At 54.8% G+C, this 20,025-nt stretch overlaps 1 protein-coding gene across 6 annotated transcripts in view; it reads left to right on the top strand.

Annotated features, from left to right (window-relative positions):
• Positions 1–19,758, top strand: part of TULP4 (TUB like protein 4) — a 158,192-nt gene extending 138,434 nt beyond the window's left edge. For 5 of the 6 annotated variants that reach the window (XM_054697930.1, XM_054697929.1, XM_037520588.2 and 2 more), the window contains 6 exons: positions 3,597–3,741; positions 4,132–4,276; positions 5,417–5,510; positions 8,039–8,182; positions 10,245–12,688; positions 14,111–18,877. In XM_054697930.1, the coding sequence (XP_054553905.1) occupies positions 3,597–3,741; positions 4,132–4,276; positions 5,417–5,510; positions 8,039–8,182; positions 10,245–12,688; positions 14,111–14,227 (3,089 nt within the window). In that variant the 3' untranslated portion in view covers positions 14,228–18,877. The other variant, XR_008552818.1, reaches the window with a different exon arrangement.
• The last annotated feature ends 267 nt before the right edge of the window (positions 19,759–20,025 follow it).

Below are 20,025 nucleotides of genomic sequence, written 5' to 3'. Positions count from 1 at the left end.
ACGGAGTGCCTGCTTCTCAGGTGCGGTTGTGGGGTGCTCCTCCACACAACCCCCCAGAGGTTCTGGCTGTTTGGGAAAAGTGAGCAGAGTGGCTGAGGAGGGCCATCCTCCAAACTCCACTGAGGCTCTTGGTCCTCTGAACATACCGTGCATCTCGTTTGGGAGGAAGGTGGTCGAGGAAGGTGTAACAGGCTGTTCCCCAGGACAAAGAGAGGTTCCAGGCTCCCTGGAGGGGAACTAGCCCTGATGGTTAGAGGTGGCTGGGCAGGCAGGGGCCGGGCCAGGCCTAACGTCTCAGTTCTTATCAGGAGCTGCTGTCGCTGGAGCTGCTCCCACGTGTGCGGCTTCCTGACCCCTGTGCTTGGCTTGCACTTGAGAGGCTGTGCTTGCTCTGTCCCTGCAGTGGGAAGGGGGGAAGGGGAGCCAGTCACCTACCGCCTGGCCTCCAGCACCGACCTCTCTTCAGTGCTCAGCCATTGGCTCTCCCCGACCCAGGCTGACTCACTTGTTGATGATGTGGGGAATTGGGAGTTTATTTGGGGGTGTAAAGGCCGGACTGGACACAGTGCAGGTTTTCTGATCCCATGCAGACCGGGTAAAGGAGGAGTCAGAGTCCTCAGTAGTTTTGCAGGTTTTTTATTTGGGGTTCACCAGGCATATGGCAGGCAGGGGTGCTGGGGGGCTGGGAAGTCTTCACTCTATCTGGGCTCTCTAGCTTTCGTTCTGCTGCTTCTCAGCTTCTCTTTCGGCTTCTGCTTCGGCTTCTACTGCTGCTGCTGCTGCTGCTGCTGGCGCCCCCCGTGACGCCGCCCTTAAAAGCACAGTCTTAGCTCAGCTGAATCCCATCTACCTATGCCCACACCCTATTCCAGGTGCCCGCCATCAGGCATGCATTCAGGACAAGGATCCATCATCTATCCTGATGGCGGGAGGGCAGAAAAGCCTGATATTTTCTTTACCCTACAGGGGGAATGAGGTGTTTCATTCTTGAAATTAGAAGAATGAAGACGTAGTGAGGCAACACAAATCAAGGACAGGTGCCGAGGGCCCCCACAGCCCGCGTGAAACAGTGCAGGGGCTCTGCTTCCGGGGAGTTTGTGATCTCCTGGAAGTTCAGTTAAAAAGCCAAGATTTAAATTCCTTGACAAAAATAGGAGGTGTGTCATCAGGCAGAACACACCTAATTGTGGATCGAGGCACCGGCTATGACCGGTTCGGGGGAGGAAAAGACTCCTGCCTTTGAGGAAGTGGCCGCTTCATGAGAGACTCTGGTCACGCTGGGCCCCCCCATCACTGCCTCTTGGGCTCTGGTCCGTGCACCCTCTGCGCCGAGCACCTGGGGTATTTAAGTGCAGATTCGTAGGCCTGCCCCCTCGGTTGATCCTGCTGGCCTGGGGTGAGGCCTGGGAACCTGCAGCTTGAATGTGGCTGGGTGATGGTCAGGCACGCAGCTGGCGAGCTGCTGCCGTGAACATGCTCTAGGTAACCCCGGCGGGGAAGCTTACAGGTGAGTGTGTTCATGCAGAGCAGCGGTCCTAGCAATGCTCTGAAACCCACAGCCTCTCAGAAGCAACTTGCGGTCAGAGCTGTGGACAGAGTGGTGCCCCCGCAACTTGCACTGATGCCCCAATGCCTCGTGTGACTGTGTTTCAGGGGTAATAAAGGTTAAATGGGGTCACAAAGGGGGTGCCCTAATTCAGTAGCAGGGTGACCACCTCTGAAGAGGAAGAGTGCGCTGACCACAAGCACACCCTGAAAAAGGCCACGTGGGCAGAGCAAGAAGGTGCCGAGAACCTAATGAGACTGTCACCCAGGGGGGGCGACTTCAGCCTCCATGATCAATCTCAGTCTCTCTTCGCCTTTCCCATCTAGAGAGAGATTAAATAGCTGCACAGACACATAAGTCATCGCCAGCCATCCTCTTCACTGTTCTCTGAGGAACCCTCGCTAATCCACAGTTGGTCCTGAGAAGTGGGGTGCCGCTCTAAGAAATATGGAAAATGTGGAAGTGACTTTGGAGCAGGGTAATGGGTGAGAGGCTGGAAGGATTGTGAGGCACACGCTAGACATAAGGATGTTCGGGCAATCTTGGTGAGGTTTCAGATGGAGATGAAGACCAGGTCAGTAGAAATGAGAGGAAAACAGTCCTAACTTAGGAAACGACAAGGAACTTGGCTGAACTGTGTTCCACTATTGCGTGGAAGGTAAGATGTGCAGGCAGTGAAACTGAATATTTAGCTGAGGAGATTTCTAAGCAGTTTTAAAGGAGCAACTTGGTTACTTCTGGCTGCTTAGAGTGAAATCAGAGGGGAGAGGGGTGGGCTACAGCAACAGGAACTGTTAAGCAAGAAGGAACCAGAGCTTGACGATTTGGAAAATTCTTAGCTTGTTCATATTGCAAAAAGAGAGAGAGCATGTTTTGAAGAGAATCGGCCTCTGCCTGGGCTGTCACGTAATGAGGCGCGGGGGCCAGTGTGAGTGGAAGGGCCGGGGCAGGATTGGGGTCAGGGAGGGCTGCTGGATGGCACAGTGACGCCTCCCGCTCTCAGAGAGAATCCCCGCTTCTGACACCCACATCAGCGTATGTGTTTGACATGCGCCACTGTGTAAACTTAAGGTGGAGACATGCTGCCATCACACGTAGATGCACGTAAAGCCTGTCGTTGCTGTGATAATTGGCACCTCTTATCATGCCACAGAGTTAGTGCTGTGAACACGCTGGAGTGTTCTATGGGCGTACCCGTGGGTTTGGGTCCTGGCCTGCCTTCCTTGGCCCGGGTATGTCTGAGCTAAATAATATAAAACCCTGCCCATGGCGTGTGGGCTCATGTGCCCCTTCGTTTGGTCAAACTCAAAGGCGCACCACCCCGGCTGGCTGGACCCTGAGTTGTGCCTTCTGCTTCAGTGAGCATTGTAAGAAGGGGCTGAGGTGGGTGACCCAGTTGGGGTGCCAGCAGGGAGCTGCCAGGTTGTCCTGCCTTCTCTAGCCTCAGGGCATGGCCCACTTTCTGTTTGGAAGCTTAGAGATTAGTTTGGATTAACAGACTCATCCTTTAAAATGTAAACACCCCTGTGGAGCGGTGAAATCACTCACATTCCCTACATTATTTCACTGTGATTGAATGATGCGCTTTCTGATTACCTGGCAAGGCTCTTACGCCTCGAGGGAGTAAGGCTCCCATCAGCAGGGCAGAGTGAAAAGCAAGGGCTTCCCATTGCCAGGTCAGGGTGTGAGCAAGTGGGTGAGCCCAGGTCCCCAGGCTTTTTTCTGAAAATTTATTGATGAGCAAATCCCCTGGCCCAAAGGGGATGGAGCGCGGTGTGTACCCTCAAGGCCATGTTGGCAGGAAGCCTGGTGGACCCTGTGTCCCTTCCCAGAGGCGCTCGGGCACCATCCCCCTTAGATAAGGGATATAACTGCCCGCTTTGCTTAGGAAGTGTCACGGTGTGACAGTGTAGAAGGACAGGCAGGGCCGTGCTCCCGCCCAGCTGCAGACACCCAGCCATGGCTGCAGCGCTGTTGTCCACTCGCCGCGGTGGTGACATGGGTCCCGTCATCTCGTGTCCCCTGAGTGTGCTGGTTGGTGTCCCGGCAGATGAGATCTACGGGAACAGCTTGGTCTCTGCTGTGATTGACAGCTGCGACTGCTCCGACTCCAGCGACATTGAGCTGAGTGACGACTGGGCTGCCAAGAAGTCCCCCAAGATCTCCCGAGCCAGCAAGTCACCCAAGCTCCCAAGGTAACCCCGTCTTGAGGGTGTGCTCCCTTGTTTGTGACTTTGAAGCTGTGTCTGTGCTGTGCGGGCAGCAGAGCCCCCTGGAAGCCCACGGGGAGTTGCTGGTGTAGTTACTCTCTGCCAAGGCCCTTCATAAATGAGTAGCTGATCTACTCTCAGTGCTGATGCTGATTAGAAATTAGTATTTCTAACTGTACATTATTCAGTATCCAATCTGTCCTCCTTCCTGCGTGTTCATAAAACCAAAGCAGGCTCTGGGACCTGACCGCCAGGCAGTGACCTCCATGTGCCTACACACTGAAGTGTGGGACGGGTCTGGGATCTGGCCCCTGGGCCAGGGGTGGCCTGCACCCTCCTGCAGTGAGGGGCCTGACTTAGGGCCTTGTCTCGCAGGATCAACATCGAGGCTCGCAAGTCCCCCAAGTTGTCCCGGGCCGCCCAGGAGATGTCCCGGTCTCCTCGGCTGCCCATGCGTAAGCCGTCAGTCGGCTCGCCCAGCCTGACGCGGAGAGAGTTTCCCTTTGAAGACATCACTCAGGTAATGGCTGTCCCCTCCTGGCTGGGTGCTTGCTGGTAGCTGTCCCCTCTGCCTACTCCGCGCCCATATGCTGCCGGTCCCTGCTGCTCCCCACGTGGTGGCAATCACCCTCCTCTCTGCCCTCACCCCCAGTCCATATCATCCACATCCGGCGGGATCGCCTCCCATCTTAGGCAATCCCCTTGCACCACCCGAATTGCCCCACAGGCAGCTGGGGCTGGGACATGCCACCCTTCTCACCTGTGCCCCTGCTGGGCTGATGGTGGCCATAGTCTGGCCCTGCCAGTCTTTTTTCTATTGGCACCCTTGGTGCCTCACACCCCCAAGGGGCCACCCCGCATCCTCACTATGTACTGGCCTCTCCTGCTCTACCGTGCTGGGGTCACCGGGGTCATTTGCTCCATCTCCTTGCCCCTGTCTCTGCCTGCATACCTCCAGGCCTGACTTCACCTCCATCCGGGAGCTTCCCTCCCTTGCTCAGCTGCCATAATCCCGAAGCACCGCATTACACTCCCTCATGAGGTTTCCCCAGGATCCTTGTACGCAAATGATGCTATGCCTCTTCTCCATCAGGTTGTAGGCTCTTCGAGGGGCTGTATTTTATTTGTGTTATCACTGCCCTGGCACATGCGTGCCTGCGTGGCCTGGGCACAGTGCCAACTTTTTTTTTAAGTTTCTGAAAATTTATTGATGAGCAAAGAACTAGACGATTGGGCTATTTCTGGATATAATGCTACCAATGCAGGTGACATTTTCAGGAGAAATGCCAGGGATAAGAATGGGTTCAGAACTAGGCGCTCTCTCTCCCCACTGACAGGGAGAGGGCGAGATGAAGATAGTGTCCCCCAGTCACTTGTGGTGCTCTGCCTGGCACACCTGTGGGCGCTGGGACACAGCCCCTCGTTCCCACCTTGAGAGGCGTGACAGGTGAGCCCCTTTTAAAAACGGGCGCCTGACATACTGTAGTTCACTTCTAGTGGTAAAACTGGCAGAATGATCTAGAGAATGAGTAATTATGGTCATGCCCACCTGTGACTTTCAAAGCAAAAAGCATTAAAGCATTAACATTTTTCTTCAGTGATTGCTAGAAAATATAGAAATAGATTGTGATTTTTCTTCCTGTTTCTTTTCTCTCCACAGCACAACTATCTTGCTCAGGTCACGTCTAATATCTGGGGAACCAAATTTAAGATTGTGGGCTTGGCTGCTTTCCTGCCAACCAACCTTGGTGCAGGTAAAAACACATCCTCCTCTCTGCTTGCTCTCCCTGTGGGGGCTCAAGTCCAACGCTTTCAGTTTCTGGTGGCTTAAAGCGGAATGTGAGCTCAGAAGATTAGCCTGAATATAACAAAGGGTCCACTCTGACTCTTAGCTACTTAGAGTTCACCAAAAATTGCATTGTCACACAAATTGATTTTTTGCCAACGACGCTTTCATTATTTTAATGTAAACTCTGGCTTATATCTTATAAAAGCTCTCATAGGCTTCTGGTTATTTTTGATTTCTGGACTTTTTACTGTGGGCAGGTTTTGGTACCAGCACCTTTAGGTTCTTGAGTCAAAGAAACTCCCGAAGAAAGTCAAGAAAAAGATGCTACAGACTAACAAGTTGGCTGGCTGTTAGTACAGTTCTTAGACATAAATCAGTAGAGAGTTCATTTCTTGTACCAGATGGATGTCCTGCCCATGAGAAGCCAGGGATATGGAAGAATCTGGAACTGGGAGTACAAGCTGGTCGGGAACTGAGAATTGCCTTTCCACTGGTTGACACCCCCAACCCCCCAAAAGCATAGTTCTCACTTGCCATCTCTTCTCAGGGACAGGGGTGGGTGCTGGACCCCCTGCTGGGCTGCTGGGTCATTTAACATTGCCCACAGCTTAGCCAGGCAGGGCTCATCTGTGGCTGGTGGCACCATCTTGAATGTACTCTGTGTGACCTACTAAAAATGGTTTTTGAAAAAATTCTAAATCGGCCTGTTGTTTCAGACACATATCCTTTGAGATAAATCTTGCAAAGCAGGTATTAAGAAAGACCTGTTGCTGTGGCCGCATCTGCAGAGACTTGGTAAACGTGCTGCATTTGGTTTTTTCATGTTGAGCTTTCTCAGGTCCAAGAAAAAGAGGAATTAAAGTTTAACATAAAAAGCGACAATCCCTACCCAGAAAGAACTCTCAAAATATTTTCCATGACTTGGAATCCCTCTTATGCCCAGTAGTGCAGTAAAGCCCGATGTCTGCGGTGCTTGCAGTAAAGCCCCAGCTCTGCGGGGGTATCTGCGTGGTGAGCGCTGGGGAAGGTGTTGCAGTGAGCATTTACTTAATGCAGCTTTTCATTCTGCCCTTATTTCTTGAATGTTGACTAGACCCACCAATAAATCCACCAGGACCTTAAGAGATGGGAGTGCCTGGGGGGCACGGGCTGCCCAGTGGAGCACCCAGGGACACGCTTTTTGCGGAAATCTGGCCCCTCCAGGGTCTGAGTCCTTGACCTTTTCAAAGAGTGTTTCTGCTCTTACCATTCTTTGTCAAGCTGGGAGACTTTTCCCCTTGCTCCTACTAGAGAAAAGACATTAACTCTGGGGTTCTGGAAGGTATGTTACATATGGCGCCCTGACGAGCATTCACTGACACTGTAGATTTAAGAGGGACACTGTTCCCACAGTGGGTGATTTGTTTCCTTCAGTTAGAATGATCTGACCCGTGAATGTTTTGTGTTTGATATTTATTTTGCATTTCTTGATTTTAAAGACATGGAATAAATTGATTGAATTTACTCTACCCATCACCTATTTTTCTTTCCCCCTAGAGGCAACTGATATTATTTTAAGCCCTCCTGAGATTTTTAAACTTTATTTCTCTGTCGATCTGAATGACAAAGAATAGCATTTTAATTAAAGCATTAATTCTTGAGCTACATGAAACCATCCAGAGTTTTTAAGCCAAAAGTCATATTCTCCTTCTCGGACATGAAATGTGAACTTGTGAGTAAGCCCGAAACGACCGAGCCTGGTCAGCCCAGCGCCAGTGTGAGTGCAGCCCCGGGGGAGGCTTCCACGGTGCCTGCTGTGCCCTCACCCAGCGGCTACAGGGGCTACTGCGTGTGGCCCGGGGCCTGGCTCCAGAACACCAGCACCACCGTCACAGCTCCTCAGCACTTCAGAGGAGAGAACACTAAACGGAACCGAAAATGAGGCCCGTTCATCCTGATTTTAACCCACTGTGGATCTTAAATTCATGATTTCTCCATGTGTTCCCTCCCCTGAGTGTTCTAGTCACACTCCAGACCTTCTCTTTAGCGTCCCTATTAATGCAGTTAAATCTTAGTGTTCAGAGATCATGCGGAAGTTCCCTGTATGTGTCTAGCCTGATCATGACACTGAAGTGGAAGGTCAGCAAGAGAAGAATCCAGTCCTGAGTACAAACTGCATTCACTCCCGCCTGGTCCAGACAGCTCGGATTCCCAGGGTCATCACAGCTGCCCATGGCACTGTGGTCATCACAGCTGTTTTCACTAAAATGATCTGATTGCAAATGAGGGGCTAAAAAAAGTGTGTTTATCATGCCCCCACTTGTTCCAGAAGAGTCTAAGGTGTAAGGTAGGTGTTTCACGCTGAAAGTGTATGCGGTTCTATAGATGAGCGCTGGACTCCAATGAGAGCTTGAACCCAGACCGTGAGCAGGGCAGCTCTGCCCCTCCTCCCGAGACTCTGGGCACCGCGGCTCTTCTCTGGCCTCTCCACTAACCCAGCTCTCCTCCCCACAGTAATCTATAAAACCAGCCTCCTGCATCTCCAGCCGCGGCAGATGACCGTCTACCTCCCAGAGGTTCGGAAGGTTTCCATGGACTGCATTAACTTACCTGTCTTCAACCCCAATGTTTTCAGTGAGGATGAAGACGATTTGCCAGGTGTGTCCATACCTGCCTGTGGCGAGTGGGTCGCGTTGGGAGCTCTGGTAGTCACCCCGGCCTGCTGCCCTGACGGGGAAATGCTAAGGTCCCCGGGAAGGTGGGTGGGTGTGGTGGCATGTCCCAGGAGAACGTCACCTGCTGTCACTGGTCTGGAGTGGAGGGAGGGGAGCAAGGACAATGAAGGACACAGTGCCGCCTGTTTACATAATCCTCGGGCCTGTGCCTGGACAGAGAGATTAACAGGACTAAGCAGGTCTCAGTAAAATCTGAACCCAGACCCAGTCTCCAAAACCCTGGGTCAGCTCTCATCCTTTCAGTCCTGCTTGGAAAGGGCGTCACTCCCGTGACCCTGGGTGCCCAAGAGCCCAGTCTCAAGCTTCCTCCCTGTGCAGGACATAAAACCTTTACATTTAAATACCTCTCCCGGTGCGCACACAGGGCACAGCAGCCGAGTCTGCGGTGAAGGTTTAGTCCTGACACATGTTTTGAAAATCCCAGTTTACAGTCTTAGAATATCTGTAGTATCTTAAGTGTTTCATGGTGGGGGTGGGGGGTGGGGGGTGGCCTATTTTGATTAATAGATTACAATGATTTCTAATTAATCTGCCAATTATTTGCATATAATTGTTCTCAGAAGTGTTTTGAGTCCCTACAATTTTAGAGACTCCTCTCATCACAAGCAAGGATCTCAAAGCACGCGGTTTCTTAGCCAGGAAAACCCTATGATGGGGCAGGGAGGGGCATGCACCCCAACTTGAGCTCTGAACTTGGAGGACTTGTTTACCTTCTCTCAGTCCAGTTTTTCACCTGTGGCACTGCACTTTGGATAGGGGCCTGGCGATTCTCGGGTGCTGTGCCTCCTTGCAGGAGTGGACATTCCAGGCCTGAGGCGGCCCTAATACGCTAACGTGCATAGAAACGTGCAGTTTGGTGAAGCCTCACACGTTTGAACTTTATAGCACACCCCACCCCCCCCCCCCGGTTCAGAACCTCCCAGCCAGTTACAAGTACCTTCTCCACTCCCCTTCATGCCCTCCCAGTTCTCCCAGAATGTGATTAATGAAGCTCTCGCTAAGCTCAACTGCTGCTGGGGCTCCTGTCTGGGGTTCCTGGTGAGATGGTGAGAGGAGGGAACGTTTTGTCTTGGGGTTCTGGGGACTCAACAGGGGGACTCTTCCCTCCCGTGGGGAGGGCACCCCCTGTCAGTAGCACACACAAGGGAGAGAAAAGCGGGAGGACAGAAAACCTGAGACAGAAAACCCACGTCCCTGCAGCCCCGAGGTGGGTCTCACTAGGGGACCCAGGGAAGTGGCAAGAGCCGGCCAGACACGGGGCTTTGCCTGGATAAGCTAGCTGGCCCCTGGTGTAGTGCCGGCAGGTCAGCCAGGCTTTGCGGGGGCCACACATGCGAAGACGGACAGGAGCTGAGCGGCACCTGCCGGAGCAGAGAGCTGGGGTCGAGCTTTGCGGTGACCTGCAGCGCGTCTGCAGGCTGGGCTCCCGGGGTGTCCTTGGTGAGGGTCGACCTCACCTAATACACAGGCGAAAGCAGGAGTGAGATTTGCTAGGGGAATCCTTTCATTGGTTTCTCTACTGCATCCCACATGGATCTATTCACAGAAACTTAAGTAAAATTCCAGATATCCGTGTGCTGCGTGACACCCCCTCGCTAGGCCCCCGCCAGTCCCCGAGGAGGGCAGACCTGCCGAGTCTTGCAGGAAGACTCGATGGCTTCGTGTAAAAGGCATCTTCAGACATTTAATGGAGTAGCTGCGCTGTACCCGGCGGCCGCGCTGCCACACATCCTCAGTGTTCGCTGGAAAGTGTTCACGGGAAGGCTGACCTTGCCCTTCGCCAAGGACATGCCAGGCCGCCCTCAGATCCAGCCAGGGGCCCTTCCTAAACGGAGAAACTGTATAAACCGAACAGCTCAGCCTTCCCCCAGCAAACACCTCTCCTCCGTAGCCGTTGCATCTTGCTCTGGAAAGGGTCCGGAGTGGGCGCGCCCCGTCCGCGTGCTGCCGCTCCTTGTAAGCAGGTGTTTCTCGTTTCCTTCCAGTGACCGGCGCGTCGGGCGTCCCTGAGAGCAACCCCCCCTGTACGGTGAACATCCCCATCGCCCCCATCCACAGCTCGGCCCAGGCGATGTCCCCCACGCAGAGCATCGGGCTGGTGCAGTCCCTGCTGGCCAACCAGAACGTGCAGCTGGACGTCCTGACCAACCAGACCACGGCCGCGGGCGCCGCCGAGCTGGCGGGGGACGGCGCCGCCGCGTTCCCGGTCTCCAGCCGCTACGCCAGCCCGGGGCAGGTGATCTTCGGCGGCGTGGAGCTGGGCCGCGTCGTCCCCGCCCCGGCGCCCCTGGCCCTGCCGCCCCCCGCCCCGGGGGCCGCGCAGCTGCCGGCGGGGGACCCCGGGGACCGCGAGCACGAGCCGCTGCAGAAGGCGGCCAAGGCCCTGCGCCCCGGGCCGCCGCCGCTGCCCGCCGAGGGGGACGCGGTGGGCTTCGGCGCCCCCGCGGAGGTCCCGGCGGCGAAGATGAACCCCCCGCCGCCGTACCCGGGAACCATCCCCGCCGCGCCCACCACGGCGGCCCCCCCGCCGCCGCTGCCGGCGCCGCCCCCGCTGGACGCCTGCGCCAAGAGGGGCGACTTCGCGCCGCACCCCGCGCACTACCAGCCGCCGCCCGGCTACGAGCGCATCACCACCTTCGACAGCAGCGGCAACGTGGAGGAGGTGTGCCGGCCGCGCACGCGCGCGCTCTGCGCCCAGAGCCCCTACACGCTGCCCGCGCCCGGCGCCGCGCTGCGCCTCGCGCCCGCCGACAGGAAGGGGCCCGCGCCCGGCGCCAGCGCCACCCTGACCCGCCTGAGCGCGCCGCGCTACGCCCTCCCGCCGGGGGACCCGCCCCCGTACCCCGACCTGGCGAGCCGCGCGGCGCCGCGGCCGGACGGCCTGATCCACGCCACGCTGCGCAGGAACAACCGCGAGGCGGCCCTGCGGGCGGCGCAGCTGCTGGAGCCCCCGCGCGCCCCGCCGCCGCCCCCGCACCCGCCGCCGCCCAAGCCCAAGGGCCCCGCGCCCTTCCCCGCGCCGCGCGCCGCGCCCGGCCTCTACACCTGCAGCCAGTGCAGCGCGGGCGCCGGCAGGCCCGAGCCCGGCGGGGGCGCCGCCGCGCTGCCCCCCGCGAGCCCCTACGGCCTGGACGGCGCCCGCGACCGCGACCGCGCCGACTACGTGAACTCGGCCTTCACGGAGGACGAGGCGCTGGCCCCGCTCGGCCCCGCCGACAAGCCCCTGCGCCACCCCGCGCTGCCCGAGGCGGCGGGGACCCTGAAGCGGCCGCCCCCGTACCAGTGGGACCCCGGGCTGGGGGAGGACATCTGGGTCCCTCAGGACAGGACAGCGCCGGCCGGGGGGCCCCAGCCCCTGAAGCTGCCCCCGCTGGGCGTGGGCCCGGGCCAGCACCTGGACGTGGCCCGCGGGCCCTTCGTCTCCCCCAAGTCTCCCGCCAGCCCCACTGCCACTTTCCAGCCCGGCTATGGGATGGCAGGGCCTTACCCAGGAAGCTATGCCGCGCCCCCTGTACCCGGGGTGCAGGCCCCTTGCTCCCCCAAAGACGCCCTGTCTCCCACGCCGTTTGCACAGCAGGAGCCCGCCCTGGTCCTCCAGCCCGCCTACCCGCCCAGCCTCTCCTACTGCACCCTGCCCCCCATGTATCCAGGAAGCAGCACGTGCTCTAGTTTACAGCTGCCACCCATCGCCTTGCACCCCTGGAGTTCCTATGGCGCGTGCCCGCCCATGCAGAACCCCCAGGGCACACTCCCCCCCAAGGCACACTTGGTGGTGGAGAAGCCCCTGGTGTCCCCGCCGCCGGCAGACCTCCAGGGCCACCTGGGTACCGAGGTGATGGTGGAGGCGGCCGACAACTTCCAGGAGGTCCTCTCCCTCACGGAAAGCCCGGTCCCCCAGCGCTCGGAGAAGTTCGGGAAGAAGAACCGCAAGCGCCTGGACAGCCGGGCGGAGGAAGGGAACGTCCAGGCCATCACTGAGGGCAAAATGAAGAAGGAGGCTCGGACTTTGAGTGACTTTAACTCCCTGATCTCCAGCCCCCGCCTGGGGAGAGAGAAGAAGAAAGCCAAGAGCCAGAAGGACCAGCTCAAGTCAAAGAAGTTGAATAAGACCAACGAGTTCCAGGACAGCTCGGAGAGCGAGCCGGAGCTCTTCATCAGCGGGGACGAGCTGATGAACCAGAGCCAGGGCAGCAAGAAGGGCTGGAAGAGCAAGAGGAACCCCCGGACGGCCAGCGAGCTGGAGGAGTTCAAGTGCCGGAAGGCCAACGAGAAGGAGGACGGGCGGCTGGGCAGCCAGGGCTTCGTGTACGTCATGGCCAACAAGCAGCCCCTGTGGAACGAGGCCACCCAGGTGTACCAGCTGGACTTTGGGGGGCGGGTGACCCAGGAGTCGGCAAAGAACTTCCAGATCGAGCTGGAAGGGCGGCAGGTAAGAAAGCAGGGGGTGCTCCGGACGCCAGCCGTCCATGTCCCCAGCCTGGCAGGACCCGTGGCTGCTGCCTGGTCCCTGCTGCCCCGTGAGGGTCTGGGGCAGCTTAACAGCCGGGCCAAGGCTGCGGTGCTCTGGCCTTGCGGGAGCCCGCTGGGGCCCTTGGAGACAGCGCAGCTTGCTCTCCTTGGCGTTTCTAATCACAGCCCTGCAGCCACTGGTCTTTAAAGGCCACTTGGGCTGGGACTCCCAAGAGGAAAACTAGCAGGCCCCTGCCCGCTCCCAGCACCTGCCCACCGCGGCACTGCTCCCAGCTCTGCTTGCTTGCTCCTGGCACCTGCTGCCCTGTTGGAAAGAACATGCTTCTATTCCTTGGCATCTTCCCAAGGAACATGAGCCCCATTCCCAGTTAAGTCAGCAGCCATCATGTACCTTCTCGTGCCAGTCAGTGTGATGCGGAGCTGCGTGGCGTGGTTAACCAGCAGTGCTTGTTCTTCTGCACAATTCTTGTCTAGATTTTCTCCCCTAGACTAAATAATTGCTTTTTTTTTTTTTTAACTAATTTGCTCATTTCTCTGTTTATTAAATCATACCCCATTCTCTGGCAGCATGCGACTCTCCTCCCGGTACAGACACACTTGGGCAATGTGGCAGTTCTGCCCCAGCCTTGAAGGGTGGTGGGGCCCTCTGCATGGCCAGTGTGCTGGACTGCCTTTCTCCACGGCCCTGGCCTTCCCTTTGCCTCACAGACCTCAAGTTGCATTTTCATTAATTGGCTCAACATACACTCCCTGAGCATCTGGCCAGTATACCTGGCCATCCTCTGAGCCAGGAGGCGGCAGATGGTGGCCCCCAGACCATTCTGGCTGCTGCTGCTTTTTATGGCCTCAGCCATACCTGTGCACTGCGGCATTGCCACGGCCGCTCTGCCCTTCAGCAGCAGAGTTAAGTAGTTGTGCCCGCAAGTGCGTCCCCTAAAAGCCTGAAATTCTCACCATCAGCTCTTAACGAGAGCTGGGCCACCCCTACTCTCAGTGCTGACGCTAGAGCAGTGAGGGAAGCAGACAGTCCTTGTCCTAGGGATCTGCAGAAGCTGGTAGACGGCTATAGGCGCGTGTCACCTGACAGTGCCATAGGCTGGGGCCATGGAAAGTGTGAGATGACAGGGCGGGCTGGGGGTGGAGCCCTGGGGGAGGCCCACTTCGTTGGACCCGGAACTTTGCACGCTGAGACCTCGTCTCCCCACTGTATTGTCCAGCGTGCTCCTCTGACCCTTTATTTCCGACAAACTTGTAGTCAGCTGAGAAGCTTGTTCAGAGTCACTCTGGGTGGCAGACATCTCAGCCAGCGCTGCTGCTCTGTGGGGCCGGCTTCCGCCTAGTACCTTTCATGTCTTTGCTTCACCCCCTCCCACACCCCTAGGTGATGCAGTTTGGAAGGATCGACGGCAACGCGTACATTCTGGACTTCCAGTACCCCTTCTCAGCCGTGCAGGCCTTCGCCGTGGCCCTGGCCAACGTGACGCAGCGCCTCAAGTGACCAGACCGCATGGAGGCCGAGCGGCGGCCCCGGTCCTGGGCTGGAAGACAGGGCGATACTGGAAGAGGCTCCGCCCGGGAGAGGGCACCGACCTTTATTCGCTGTTGTTTGTTGGGTTTTTTATTATCCTTTATTGTCTTCTTTCTTTTCAAACAAAAACACAGTGCAGGAGAGGGTTGTTTGCGAACAGAGGTGCGAGGTGCCCGGGCTGGGTGGGAGGGCAGCTGGGCTGCAGCTGCTGGGCCTGGGAAGGAAGGGGCTGCGCGTGGCCGGTGCTTTTCACCTCCACATCCTCGCCACGGGCGTGAAAACAAAACCCTTTTCGAAAAACAACCAAAAATCCGGAAGATCCAGGCTCTCCTGGGGGGAACGAGATTTAATTCACACACACGATGTCGCTCCCCACAAGGTGACTTGCGGAATGAAGGGCATCTGGGGAGACCACTGCTGGGCTGGTACAAGTCACAGGTGCTAGGGCAGGTGAGAGTGGCTTGCTCCTGAGGGCGTGGGAGAGGGCATGGGGGTGGGGCGGGGCAGGAGGAGCCCAGGCCGGTGGGAGCCCCTCTGTGAAGACACTCACCCTGAGGCCGTTAGTGCCCACTGGGTGTGACCACTCGGGAGGAGGCGGGGCAGGGGCCCAGCTCCAGTGCTGGGGGAGCAGCACCAAGCCCCTAGATGTCCACTGGCCTAGCAGCCACCTCTGTTCCCCTCCCCCATGCTGTTTCCTCCGGAAAACGTCTTTCCCGTGAGGAAACACCGACATTTTGTCTCCCAAAGTGCTGAGGGTATCGACTGGAAGTGTTTCCCAGTAGGTTAGAAGTGTAACCCAAAAAATGTAAGCATTTGCCAGGGTATTAAAAGAGTCCCAGTTAACTCTGCAAACCTCCCGCCATCTTCTCTAGGAGAAAAAGTTGTGTAATTGTGCAGGCTGAGGAGGAAAATTTGTTAAAAGTAGAGTGCTTGAGCTAGTCTGCCGGCTACTCTCAGCTGAGAGGTAAAAATGCACCGAGACGCTGTTTCTCCCCTCTCGTCCCGGGGCGCCGAGGGCCCAGAGCGCCAGCTCACTTGCTCCCGGGGATGTGTGAGGCAGGAGCCTGGGAGCTGAGCTCAGGCGCCTCCATTTGGACTCCTTTGGAAAGGAGAATAGCGGAAGACACCACAGGGAAGTATTTTCAAAATAATTTTCTACTCCCTTTTTTTGGTTTAAAAATTAGAAAAGAACCCGGCCCATTCCTTCCGCAGCGCGAGGCGCCACCTTCACTCAGCTCTGCCTCCGGCCCCAGGAGAGACAGCGGGGAGGGCTTTAAACCTGGGGAGGGGCGTCTCCAGCTGATTCCAGGCTCCCATTTTATATTTTAAAATACTGGACCTGATTTTGGTGGGCACGTTCTTCCAGAAAGAATTTAGCAATGTTTTCGGAACTAAAGGATTCTTTCATATGAGTGTCTATAGCCTGATAAGATGTTCCCGTGCTTATTATTAGTTGTGCAATAATGGTTATAGCCTATTTCTGAAACAATAATTTAAATGCAATTCCTGTTTTATTGCCCAAGAGTTAATTATTTATCTTGCTTTAATAGTGTTTTTAGGAGTTATTTTGTTACTCTGTATTGGTGAGTTATGCCCATTTTATTATTTATTTAGAAAAATAGTATGGTTTGTAACGACTTACTGGTAGCAGTATATTTTGCTGCAAGAAATAAAGAAGATATGATAGAAGGCTTTTATGCTGGACAATTCATGACTTTTCCTGATGGGGAAAATATTTCTATTGATCCTTCAAAGGTTTGGTTTTTTGTTTGTTTGTTTGTTTGTTTGTTGCATTTTGCTGTATTGATTGTATATAAAGGAGATTCCTTTGAGATAACACATCCTAAAATAATACATCTTTTGAAAATTTTTTAATTGGAAATGAAAGGTGTCATGAAATGAGGAAGGGACTGATTAGGACGAGAGTGGCAGAGGAAGGAACTGCCAGGTAGTTGGTTTCAGGTTCCAACATTCTGACCTGGGTGTTGGGATATAAAGGCCATGAAAGGGTACACTTTAGAAATTTCATAAGAGCGAATGTAGAGGGGCGAATGCCAGTGTGAAGAAGTCTCTGTAGAACATAATGAAACTTCCTAAACTCTCAGCTCGCTGCCTTAGGCGTCTTCCCCATGTTGAGAGTCTCTTGTCTCGGGTGTTTCGCACACGAGAGTGACCCCAGGTGAACAGCAGCTGCCTGCCCTGCTCTCCTGGCCCCAGCGGCCTCAGGCCACTCAGGGTCTGTGGCTGGAGTGATGCAGGGTCTTCTGAGTTACCCATGACAGTTTTACTTGAAAATCTGTTTTCATCTGGCCTCTGTTACTGCTACTCAGTGCTAGAAGTGGCAGCCTTTTATATACTTTCTAGTTACTAACAGCAATTTATGACTATTAAGATACCTCATTGAATCCCTAAATTTAAAAACAGCCCAATGAGCAGCTGTATAGAGAATCCATGCCTGTTTGAGGGAAGCGGTATGTTAGTGACCATAAAGCCCAATTTTAGGTTTGTTACAACTCAGCCCTCATCAAACCAGAGCCCTCTCTGCACCAGGTGCCCACGAGTAGAGGCCTGGAAGAGCTGGGGCGAGGGATGCAGGAAAGCCGGCACCTGCGGCAGTGTGTGTGAGGACTCGAAGGCGGGGGTCTCCCCACAGCCACTGCTCCCTTGTCTGGCGCGCCAGGGGGTCATGTAAAATTGGTGAAGTCATCTGAGGATCGTGGCAGGTGGCCAGACAACCACCCCATGCCCAAGTACACTCTGCCACAAAAGGGACTCCATTTGCCCTTCTCAGTTGGGCTTGGACAACCTTGTAAACCCCATCCAGCTGGAACAGGTGGAGGGCACCTGGGATGGCACCACTATTCTGGGAAGGTATGTTCCAAAACACAGCCATTTGCAGAAAAATATAAACCAGTGCATTTAAAACAATATCTTTAGAAGGTTCCCCTCTAGAAACAAATGCATTTGGAATCACATGTGTGCTCATAAGATCACACAAAAGCCCTGACTCCAGATACAATGGAGGACCCTCCCTATGAGTGTGCCCTGCTCGGCGGGCGCCCTGGGAAACGGCCCTAAGCTAAGACACTCCTTGCCCCAAAGAACAGAGAGCAGGTTGGAAAGGAGTGAAGGGTCCTCCTGGGCTGCGGCTGCCTGCTGCGCTGACGGTGTGGCTCTCCAGGTCTGCAGGGGGCGCGCCCACGCCCCAGTGGAGTCTGTCCCCTGGCTAAGGCAGCAACCCTGAGCACAGTGAATTGGGACAGGTGTGTCGGGCATGGTGTTGGGGTGTTGGGCCACCCCTCCTTGGCGCACAGCTGGAGACCATGTGCCTGTGTGGTCTCCGCACGGCTGATAGAACCCTGAAGGGTTGAGGCTTATTTTGTTTCCATTTCTTTGGCTCTGTGCAATTTTCTTGTAACTTTACTTGTACCTGTATATTTTCTGTTTACAAGTTCTTTTAAAGGGGAGGGAAGGGGTCTACAATCTCGTCGTTTCTTGTAGATAAAACCTTTTTCGTGTTGTAGAAAAGCATGGGTTATGCGTTTGACTGAAAAAGGCACTGTACTATTTACCAAAGGGGCATTGTCTCTGCATTTGTTTATAAATGCATTATTTTGGTACTGTAAATTTGGACATAATTCCTGAGTTTATAACTACTGGCGTTTCCTTTCTCCCTTTTTTTTTTTTTTTTTCCTTTTTTACGTTTAAGCTCTAAGTGCGCGACGCAGGTGCCCAGGCCCCAGACCAAACTACACCACCAGCATGTTCTCGTCCACACCGGCCTGGCCCGCTTGTGTGCCTCCGGCTCTCTCATGTGGTTTGTTGGTTTCCAATTCAGCATCCTGCTCTGTTTACTTTCCAGCCAAGATCTGTTGAGATTCTTGATTGCATTCTAATGAGTTTACCCTGATTTGCCTCTCTCTCTTCTTACGTATTTTGTGTATTAGATTGTGCGGGAGGTGTTGTAGAAGGCACTCATGGTTTGCATTCAAAATGATGATGTGGTTTGTCCAAGTTATTTTCTGTCTTTATCACTGAGATGGATTAATCTCATGTTTTTTCTTGATTTGAAGTTGTAAGAGTTGTCCAGCTATTGCTTAATAAAATTTTGCAGATCAAAAAAAAAAAAAATAAGTTACTTGTGTGCAGAATTGAGGCGGGCGGTGCCCAGAGAAGAAGTGGCACCTCCCTCTACCTCCATCCCCCCACCTGCGTCACCTCCCTGTGACCCTTGGGTGACCTGCGGCCGGTACCACATTGCTCTTTGGAGAGGTCAGAGGCTGTGCTGTCTTCTTGATGAGTTGGTTTGAGTTTGTGTTTGTCTTTGTTTTTTTCTTTTTTTAAAACCGGATTCAGGCTGCATCTGTGTAGCACCTGCCAGACCAGGGTAGCTAACCCCACGCACACTGTCTTCATTACTATGTAGGGAACTTATTAAAACCAGGTTTTGAGCAACTCCACCCTCAGTGCTCACGGAACTCAACACTTGTGCATGCCCTCCCCTGTGCTGCCCCAGAGTTCCCCCTGACCGCAGGAGGCAAGGAGGCTGGCACTCGGGGACCACAGGGGTTCTTCGGTAAACACCGAGTCACGTGCACGTTTATAGACCTGCCCTCTTGCTTCCGTAGACAGAAACAGACGTGATCACTCAGGCTTTCGGACACAAAAGCCACGGTCAGCTAACACGTCCACGCATTGGGCTTTGGAATAACCATCGGCTGTATGCGTGTGCCCGAAAGCACAAGTCACGAAGGCTGGCTGACCTGAATGGTGTCTGCATCAGAATGCCTCTCGTTGAGAACATTTGTGAAGATCACGTTACTATTTGTTTTCTTCATCGCTCTATGTAGCAGAGAGACCTGGTGAGAAATAAACCCACTCTCTCTTCCCCCCAAAAAGCAAGAGACCCAAAACCTGAGAGCTGGGCTGTGTCTGGGTCAGTGTCCAGAACCCACGTGAAGGCCCCTTTCTCCACCCGCTCCCCAGGCAGCTTCGGGGCTGTTCCGTGTGAGTCATTGTCTCCAGAGGGCTTTATTTTTAAAGCCCTTGGTTCAAAAACAAAAACTTGAGCAAATCCCGTTGGTTCTACAAACTTAATGTTGAAAAAGATGCATGCTATTTTTATTTGGGTGTTGAGTATTCTTTACTCGGTTACATTAAAAGAATAGGGAACCAAATCAGCTCTCACATCTCACCCCCAGAACCCACTGCCGAAGAGAAATGAGCTGCTCGTGGCGCTTGCATTGCAGTTTTCCAAGAATGCCCAGCTCCACCCTGCACCGCTGTGTGCCTTCTGCCTGCCTTTCCTTTCAGAAGAACGTTGAAGCCTCGAGATGTTGAGACGATTTCTGGATTCCATAGACAAAAAACGAGCCTGAAATAGAAGCCAGGATTTCTGGGTCACATTAAAGAATAGACCCGTGTTTCATAATGATTTGCCAGCTATGAGCTACCTAGAATTAGTCATCTCCCTCCAAAGGAGGCTTCTTGGGCGGAGGGGAGGGGACCTCTCCTGCAGGGGAGCTCAGGGCTCCTCAGCTGAGAGGCTCTGAGAGGGTCTCGAGTTTCAGGAGGCGTTTTCAGGAGGCGGGTGTGATGTGCCCCCAGGCCGCGCCCCAATGCAGCCTCCCCAGGAGCAGTCTGCAGAGCTGCTGCTCTGCAAATCCTGGAATCTGGGCCCTGACCCTTGCCGCCACACAGCTTCAAGCCAGAGAAGGAGCCTGGCAGAGGAGCAGGACTCCTGCTGGAAGCTGTTGGAGGTGAGAAAG

Source organism: Talpa occidentalis, unplaced genomic scaffold (genome assembly GCF_014898055.3).
Source record: "Talpa occidentalis isolate TD23 unplaced genomic scaffold, MPIMG_talOcc4v2.1 talOcc4.2, whole genome shotgun sequence".
In the NCBI taxonomy this organism is placed as follows: domain Eukaryota; kingdom Metazoa; phylum Chordata; class Mammalia; order Eulipotyphla; family Talpidae; genus Talpa; species Talpa occidentalis.
Note: the sequence above shows the minus strand (reverse complement) of the source record. Positions and strands in the feature narration are given on the sequence as shown.